This window comes from Choloepus didactylus, chromosome 3, assembly GCF_015220235.1.
Source record: "Choloepus didactylus isolate mChoDid1 chromosome 3, mChoDid1.pri, whole genome shotgun sequence".
Classification (NCBI taxonomy): Eukaryota; Metazoa; Chordata; class Mammalia; order Pilosa; family Megalonychidae; genus Choloepus; species Choloepus didactylus.
In genome coordinates this window covers 122,976,727-122,985,948 of record NC_051309.1, presented here as the reverse complement: position 1 = coordinate 122,985,948, position 9,222 = coordinate 122,976,727, and the positions used below count along the sequence as shown (strand labels likewise).

Genomic DNA, 9,222 nt, shown 5'->3' with positions numbered 1-9,222 from the left:
TAAGTGAACTGTTGTGTAGTGTTTCTGGGAAGTGAGGGGTGGATAGGCTGGGGCCGGGAAGGCTTGAGCAGAAGACCACGCCGGTGATTTGGGATGAATTGACGAAAGAATCTGCTCCACAAGAAGCGGATCGAGAAGAAAGCTGTGTGGAACCAGGTTTAGAGTGGGTGACAGTCACAGCTTGCTCAGATTGTAATAATTGGTGCCTTGCCCTTACCGCCTTTTGCAGCCACTGCTTTGCAGTTCTTCTGTGTGAGGACCAGAGAGGGTTTTGGTGTTTATTGTTAGGACTGTCGAAGGGTCGTGTCTCCACTGTCATCTGGTTTACACAGGATCATGGTTATTAGAATCCTAGAAAATAAAGTGTGAGTTTCTGTTGGTTATTTGCATGGAATGGTTACTGTGCAGGTTATTATTCAGTGACTGAAACTTTTAGGATTAGGAAAGATCCTGCAGAAATTTTTTTTGCTTGTTTCAAAACAAAGGACCAAAAACATGTCAATATCTCGTAGTTAACTGGAAGAATGGCTCATGTTTCACTGCGGATACCGAGTTGGTATATGTGTGTATATCTCACAATAATTTATGTGTAAATATGTATGTGTGTTTATGTCTGTACATATATAATTACCACAGAAATCTGGGGTCGCCACATCAGTAATCTTTCACCCTTTAGGAGTAGGTCAACACTTGAATTATCTGATAGACTCGACAGATAAACAAAGAAAATGTTTTATTCTTGCATTTCAATATATGTTGCTGCTGGCTAAAACCGTGTTTCCTGTTTAAGGGTAAGAAGGGGGTGTCAGCTCTCCAGTGACTATAGGTATTGGGCTCTTCTGAATCTTTTCTAATCCAGTTAGACTTTTCTAAGGTTTAATCCTATCATCTCATTTACCATTTATGAGTTTTTGAACCTTCTCTTAGTTCCTTTTAAATTGTAAATTCCAGCAGTAGTCTCACTAATTTGGGAAAACTATGGGAAATTTATCTTGCAATTCCAAAATAGTACATAAATAATCCTAAATTAGTAAACACTGGACTCCTGACCTGTAAGTGTGTTGATAATACCTACGCTTCAGGATTCTGAGAACGATAAATGTATGTACAATATCTAGCCCGATTCCTGACTGACACATTGTAAGTACTCAATACGTAGCTATATAATACAGTCTTTGTGAGTTCGAGCACCAGAGTTTAGACTGTTTCGTTTTGAATTCTGACTCTGCCATTTACTTTCGTTATGATGTTGGGCAAATTAACTAATATGTACCTCAATTTCCTCTCATAAAATGGAGATTAAAAATAGTATCTAAATCATAAGGTTGTTGTGAACAGTTAAAACATTTTTAAACAGTGTTTAGAATATAGTAGCACAGAATAAATGATAGTTATCATTAAAGAGAACTAAGATTAATAACTACCACATGCCAGGGATCATGCCTACACCACAGAGTTCATTTATATATACAAAATGTCCAGCCCATTAAATGGCTAGGAGCAAGTTACTCTGAAAGTACCAGAAGGTGAGAAGTGTTTCTCTGGACCTCTCTGTTATCCTCTTAGCATTCATTAGGCTACTAGCAATCTGTGGGCTGGAAGGGAAGGATATAGGAAATGTGAGATTTATATTTCTGAAAGACAGTGTCTCTGTTGGCCTGGGTCCAGTCCTGTGACCTGTATCCTGGGGCAAGTATTCATGTATCATTTGGCTATTTCTTACCCCATACTTTCACCACACAGCAACCAGAGTGATCTTCATAAAACTCAAACCATATTATATCCTTTTATTCTTAAAATCCTGCGGTGGCTTCCTTTTGTCTTTATAGGAAGTCTTAACTCTGCAGTATAACACATACGGACTGCTCTCTGCCCCTTCTCTCACCACTTACTCACTACCTTATACTTGACCCCTTAATCATACTATTTAGAGTTTTCTTATCTTGCCTTGCTGTATCTCCCCCAGGCCTTTGCACGTATCGATTCCTGTCTTGAAAGATTTTCTCTGGATTAATGGTTATTTCAGTTTACAGCTTAGACTTACCCCCTAGAAACCTTATTTGATGCCCTAGACCGAGTTGGGTGTCTCTCTTGTGCTTTATTGTTATTTTATTATAATTATTGTTTATCCCCTTGCTATACTGAAAATTCCTTGAGAATCTCAGACTATCACAATGTATGGCACATAATACTGAGTTAAAAAAAAAATCTTATAAATTATATATAGGTGGCATTTTATATATTTTGTACATATAAAAGAGGAACTGAACCCAGAATCTCAAATTATAACTTTATTGGAGCCCTCTGAATCTTTCAGGACTGTGTTCTCAAATTTCAGGATGTATCCCCATCACCTGGAGGGCTTTTTAAACACTGACTACCGGTCTGAGCCCCAGAGAGCCTGATTCAATAGGTCAGGGATGGGGCCTGAGGATTTGCATTTCTTACAAATTTTCAGATGATGGTGATGATGCTGGGAGCATACCTTTGAAATCACTGCTTTAAGGGGGGAAATATGTTTGGCTTGTCTATTTATTTGCCCAAGTCACACTTTGTGCTGTAAGTCATTTTAGAGTTCCAAGTTTGTTCACAAAAACAATTTTAACCAAAAGCATGGAAAACTATAGTGTTGTTGCAATAGAATTTAAAAGACTTTTCCTTGCAGAGGCATTATAATGTGTATTTGGTCTATTGGTATACTGACTTTTAGACGTAAAAGGAAAAATTTAAAGCACAAGGGGGCCATCTTGTGGTGACTATAGCAATAAAACTTTAAAATTGATGTTTGGTCAATAAGGAACCAACTGTTGGGGGGAAATCATTTTCTGATGCATGGGCCTAGAAAACTGCAGACTACTATATATATCTATATCTATATGTACTGTATAATAATATGCTTTTATATTTTTTACTTAGTTTTTTTTTAAAGCTTGATCTTTCTCTTTGGCAAATTCTTTTCCAGAGCAGTGGTATTAACTCTTCACTGTGTCCCCAGTAGCAGATAACTTGATCACACCTGTAGTTAAGTAATCTTAAAACTCATAATCCTCTCTCCAGTTAAGAGTTTGTGGGGAAAAATTATATTTAATGTGCATTCTTTTCAGCAGTGTGGAATATTCTTTATCATTTTTCATTTTAGGTGGTATAATAGTTATATAGCCATTGAGTATTTGATGGACCTGACTGGCTTGTAACTTCAAAAGAAACAATGGAAAACCAAGAATTTATTGTAAGTTTTACCTGTTTTCACTATTTCCTTTTCCTTCCTCTCACATTTCACAAATGTCTCGTTAAGAGTTGCCAGATTTAACAAAAACAAGCAAGAAACAAAAAACAGGACTCCCCGTTAAATTTCAATTTCAGAAAAACAGTGAATAATTTTTTAGTACAAGTAAGTCCCTTTCAATATTTGGCATACTTATACAAAAAATTACTTGTTTATCTGAAATTCAAATTTAACTGGGCACCTATATTTTATCTGACAACCCTATCTCTTGCTTACTATTCATGTTTATTATTTAAAGTCCTTTGTAACAGATTATTTGGAAGCTTGGGACCAGGAAACAATTCCTTTCTCTTGAAGAACTGGAATGCCTCTTCTATCTAGATCAATAGTTCTCAAACTCTTTGGCTTCAGGACCCTTTCACACTCTTAAAAAACTGATTGTGGGCCCCAAAGAGCTTTTGTTTATGGGGATTATATCAATTATTGTTTTTGATATTAGAAGTTAAAGCAGCAATTTAGAATATATATTAATTCATTTAAAAATAACAATACTAAGCCTATTAACATGTCAACATAAATAACATTTTTTATGAAAAAAGCTATATTTTCCAAAACAGTAACAGAAGAAACATTGAGAAGAATAACATTGCCTTGCTTTTTTTTTATTTTTTATTTTTTATTTTTTTAATCTTCGTTTTATTGAGATATATTCACATACCACGCAGCCATACAAAACAAATCGTACTTTCGATTGTTTACAGTACCATTACATAGTTGTACATTCATCACCCAAATCAATCCCTGACACCTTCATTAGCACACACACAAAAATAACAAGAATAATAATTAGAGTGAGAAAGAGCAATTGAAGTAAAAAAGAACACTGGGTACCTTTGTCTGATTGTTTCCTTCCCCTATTTTTCTACTCATCCATCCATAAACTAGACAAAGTGGAGTATGGTCCTTATGGCTTTCCCAATCCCATTGTCACCCCTCATAAGCTACATTTTTATACTATTATCTTCGAGATTCATGGGTTCTGGGTTGTAGTTTGATAGTTTCAGGTATCCACCACCAGCTACCACAATTCTTTGGAACCTAAAAAGGGTTGTCTAAAGTGTGCGTAAGAGTGCCCACCAGAGTGACCTCTCGGCTCCTTTTGGAATCTCTCTGCCACTGAAGCTTATTTCATTTCCTTTCACATCCCCCTTTTGGTCAAGAAGATGTTCTCCGTCCCACGATGCCAGGTCTACATTCCTCCCCGGGAGTCATATTCCACGTTGCCAGGGAGATTCACTCCCCTGGGTGTCTGATCCCACGTAGTGGGGAGGGCAGTGATTTCACCTTTCAAGTTGGCTTAGCCAGAGAGAGAGGGCCACATCTGAGCAACAAAGAGGCATTCGGGAGGAGGCTCTTAGGCACAACCATAGGGAGGCCTAGCCTCTCCTTTGCAGCAACCGTCTTCCCAAGGGTAAAACTTATGGTAGAGGGCTCAACCCATCAAACCACCAGTCCCCTATGTCTGTGGTCATGTTAGCAACCATGGAGGTGGGGTAGGTGAATACCCCTGCATTCTCCACAGGCTCCTCAAGGGGGCACTACATCTTTTTTTTTTCCTTGTTTTTCTTTTTTTTTTTTAACTTTCCCTTCTTTTTTAAATCAACTGTATGAAAAAAAAGTTAAAAAGAAAACAAACATTCAATAAAAGAACATTTCAAAGAGACCATAACAAGGGAGTAAGAAAAAGACAACTAACCTAAGATAACTGCTTATGCCTTGCTTTTTTTTGCAAATCTCTTCAATATTTGGCTTAATGGAAGATAGCTGGATTCTCAAATCTGCTTCTGCATTCAATCTATTATAATATCATAGTTGGCTGTACACTCCTAAAAGATAACAGTGAAAAGGCATATAGTATCTTAGTGGACCTTGAAAATCGTTTTGATCTCATAGATCCCTGAAAGGTTTAGGGAACTTCCAAGGATCTCTGATTCACACTTTGTGAACTGCATGGATCATGAATACTTGGTAACCCAACTAATTTTTTCCTTCTCACTAGACTAGTTAGCTCAAAATTATTTTTGGTGCTTAGTTAACTTTTCATTTTCTTCTTTAGATTTTATTTCTTACCCTCTCCTCTTTTTAATACCTAGTTTTCTATTATTTTTCTTGTTAATGTTTTGTTCTTATTCTCATGATGTTTGTACTTTCATTTCCAGAGATGTTTTAAATATTTTTGTATGTAGGAAGGTATATAAAATACATAATTTTGAATACATTTTAATTGACTTTTATCTACTTTTGTACTTTTGGAAATAAGGTACTATATACCCATCAAAAGATGAGGAAGTCAAAAGTGTGGCAGGATGGAATTCTGAAGATCACCCCCTTAGGAAACAAAGTAAGTGAAAATCAGCTAGTTACAGTGTCTGAGAACTAGGTTCTCACCACTTGATTGAATATTAAGAAACCTATATAGATGATAAAATGTCAGATGTGCATATTCTAACTTGATGAGAAAACAGATGTCAAATGATTTTAACATCACAGTTGTTAATTCGTGCATAAAGTCCAGTTAAGTATTATTTAATTTGTCTTGACAAAAAACCAAACATAAATAAAACAACAATTTATATTATCTAGCACTTCTGCGTGCCAGGCATGATGCTTTAGATATGTTAACTTACTTAATGTACATAACTCCCTGATTAGTTAGGTACTTTGTTGTCTTCATTTTACTGATGATAAAACTGAGGCAGAGGCCTGCAAGTCACGGAGCTCTCATGACAGTGCTCGCCGCCTTCTCTGCCTGGGCTGCGGCAGGCTCAGGTGTGTCTTAGCTCTGGTCAGTCCCGTGATCTGGCAGGAACTTTCCATAGCCTACCAGGAGCTGAGTGAGGAGTTGGACCAGATGGCTGAGAATTCAGAGCAGGCAGATGAGCAGGAAAAGGACACGGACAAAATCCAAGGTCCTGGTGTCTTACCAGGTCCTTGAGTCAGCAGGTGGTGTCCGTGGGAGAAGGCAAGTCCGCTGACTCAACTCCCGAATGACAGGCACTGAGCAGGGCCAGCCCTGGGCAGCCCCGTGGATACCTGGAAACACAGTTTTGACTAGAGTTTGTTTTCTATCCACAAAGCTAGCATTGGCTTATAGATCAAGAATCAATCCTTGCTCTTCCTACACCTTGCTCAGTGTCCTTTTTGTTATTCCACTATGGGCAATTTTAAGGCATATTAATTCTGCATGGACTTTGTACCTGATATTTTGCTGTATCAGATACCAGCAAAAACTCTGCTATTCAAAATTGTTGACAAAAATTAGTCTATACTTCTAGGACTTCTATTTTTTTAGAGATCTGGGACAGTGGCTAGAGTCTTTTAAGGTCTGGAGGAGAAGTAAGAGGTTTTGATAATTGCTATTGTCAGCTTTCTCACTTCTCATCTTGGAAATTGGAGTGTCCAATTATGCTATAATTGACACTGAAATGAAAAAAAAATAAAAAATTCAGGATGACCCTTGAGAGTCCAGCTGACAGAAAATGACAAGTATGTAACTTTAGTTTCCAGTTCACAACTCCTGGTCATAGTGCACTGGAAATCACTGTTGTTATATATGGCTTTCAGTCGTGGCTCTTCAAATATAGCACACATCAAAGTCAGTTTCTAATGCTTTTAAAAAAAACCTGCTTTATGATCTATTCTTTTTTTTTTTTTTGATTGAGATTGTTCAGATACTATACAAATATCCAAAGATCCAAAGTGTACAATCAGTTGCCCACAGCACCACCATACAGCTGTGCATCCATCAGCACAATTATTTTGTTTTCAATTTTTAGAACATTTTCACTACTCCAGAAAAGAAACAAAGACCAAAAAAAGGGAAACTCACATCCTCCCATACCCCTAACCACGCCCCCCCCTCCATTATTGATTCATAGTTTTGATATAGTACATTTGTTACTGTTGATGAAAGAATGTTAAAATACTACTAACTGTAGTATAAAGTTTGCAATAGGTATATATTTTTTCCCTATACGCCTTTCTATTAAACTCTAGTTACAGTGACATACATTTGTTCTAGTTCATGAGAGAGATTTCTAATATTTGTGTAGTTAATCACAGACATTGTCCACCACAAGATTCACTGTTTTATACATTCTCATCTTTTAACCTCCAACTTTCCTTCTGGTGACATGCGTGACTCTGAGCTTACCCTTTCCACCACCTTCACATACCTTTTAGCACTGTTAGTTATTCTCATTACATGCTACCATCACCCCTGTCCGTTTCCAAATATTTAAGTGTCTGCTCATAATAAGCAACCGCTCCCCATTCTTTACCCTCATTCTATATCCTGGTTATTTATATTTCATGTCTATGAGTTTACGTGTTATAATTAGTTCATATCAGTGAGACCATGCAATATTTGCCTTTATGTGTCTGTCTTATTTCACTTAGTATAGTGCCCTCAAGGTTTCTTCATCACCCCATTTCTTTTAAGATGGTTTTTGTTCAAACACTATACATTCCGTCCTAAGTAAACAATCGTTGGTTCCCCATATAGTCACATATTTATGTATTGAGCACCATTGCCACTCTCTATATAAGGACATTTCTTCCACAAAGGTGGAGGAAGAGTCAAAGAAGGCAGAGAGGCAAAAGAAAAAGGCAAGAGAAAGAGAGAAAAACAAACAAAGAAACAAGCAAAAAAATTGGTATCTAGAAGGTGACAAAAGGAAAGATAGCATTAACCTAAAATAGAATAAAGAGTCAGACAACATCACCAATGCCTGGAGTCCCATACCCTTCCCCTATTCCCCACTCCCCCATATGCATTTAGCTTTGGTATATTGCCTTTGTTACATTAAAGGAAGCATAATACAATGTTTCTGTTAATTCTAGCCTCTAGTTTGCATTGACTGTATCTTCCCCCCAATCCTACCCTATTTTTAACACCTTGCAATGTTGACATTCATCTGTTCTACCTCAGGTAAAAACATATTTGTACCTTTTATTACAATCGTTGAGCATCCTAGGTTTCCCTGAGTTACACAGTCCCAGTCTTTATCGTTCGTCTTTTGTTCTGGTGTCCCACACGATCCCAGCCTTCCTCTTTCAACCATATACATAGTCATCTTTGTTCAGTGTACTTACATTGCTGTGCTACTATCTCCCAAAACTGTTTTCCAAACCTCTCACTCCTGTCTTTTCCTTTCTGTCTGCAGTGCTTTCTTTAGTGTTTCCTGTAGAGCAGGTTTCTTGTTCACAAATTCGGTCATTGTCTGTTTGTCAGAGAATGTTTTAAGCTTTCCCTCTTAGCTGAAGGATAGTTTTGCTGAATATAGGATTCTTGGTTGGTGGTTTTTCTCTTTCAGTATCTTAAATATATCACCCCACTTCCTTCTTGCCTCCATGGTTTCTATTGAGAAATCCACACATATTCTTATCAAGCTTCCTTTGTCTGTGATAGATTGTTTCCTTCTTGTTGCTTTCAGGATTCTCTCTTTATCTTTGATGTTTGATAATCTGATTATTAAGTGTCTTGGCATAGGCCTATTCAGATCTATTCTGTTTGGGGTATGCTGCGCTTCTTGGATCTATAATTTTATGTCTTTCATAAGAGATGGGAAATTTTCATTGATTGTTTCCTCTATTATTGCTTCTGCCCCTTTTCCCTTTTCTTCTCCTTCTGGGACATCAATGACACATAAATTCTTGCTTTTCGTTTTGTCTTTAAGTTCCCGGAGATGATGCTCGTATTTTTCCATTCTTTTCTCTATCTGTTCTTTTGTGTATAGGCTTTCAGGTGCCTTGTTCTCCAGTTCCTGAGTGTTTTCTTCTGCCTCTTGAGATCTGCTGTTGTATGTTTCTAGTGTGTCTTTCATCTCTTGTGTTGTGCCTTTCATTTCCATAGATTCCACCAGTTGGTTTTTTGAACTTTCAATTTCTGCCTTATGTACATCCTGTGTTTTCATTATACGGTTCATCTCTTTTGC

The 9,222-nt window shown here is 37.2% G+C and overlaps 1 protein-coding gene across 1 annotated transcript in view; it reads left to right on the top strand.

Moving 5' to 3' along the window:
* The first annotated feature begins 5 nt into the window (after window positions 1-5).
* Window positions 6-9,222, top strand: part of ZGRF1 (zinc finger GRF-type containing 1) — a 139,689-nt gene continuing 130,472 nt past the window's right edge. Inside the window, exons 1-3 of the mRNA XM_037830485.1 lie at window positions 6-163; window positions 3,140-3,229; window positions 5,547-5,627. Of these exons, the coding sequence (XP_037686413.1) occupies window positions 3,209-3,229; window positions 5,547-5,627 (102 nt within the window). The 5' untranslated portion in view covers window positions 6-163; window positions 3,140-3,208. The remainder of the gene's footprint in view (window positions 164-3,139; window positions 3,230-5,546; window positions 5,628-9,222) is intronic.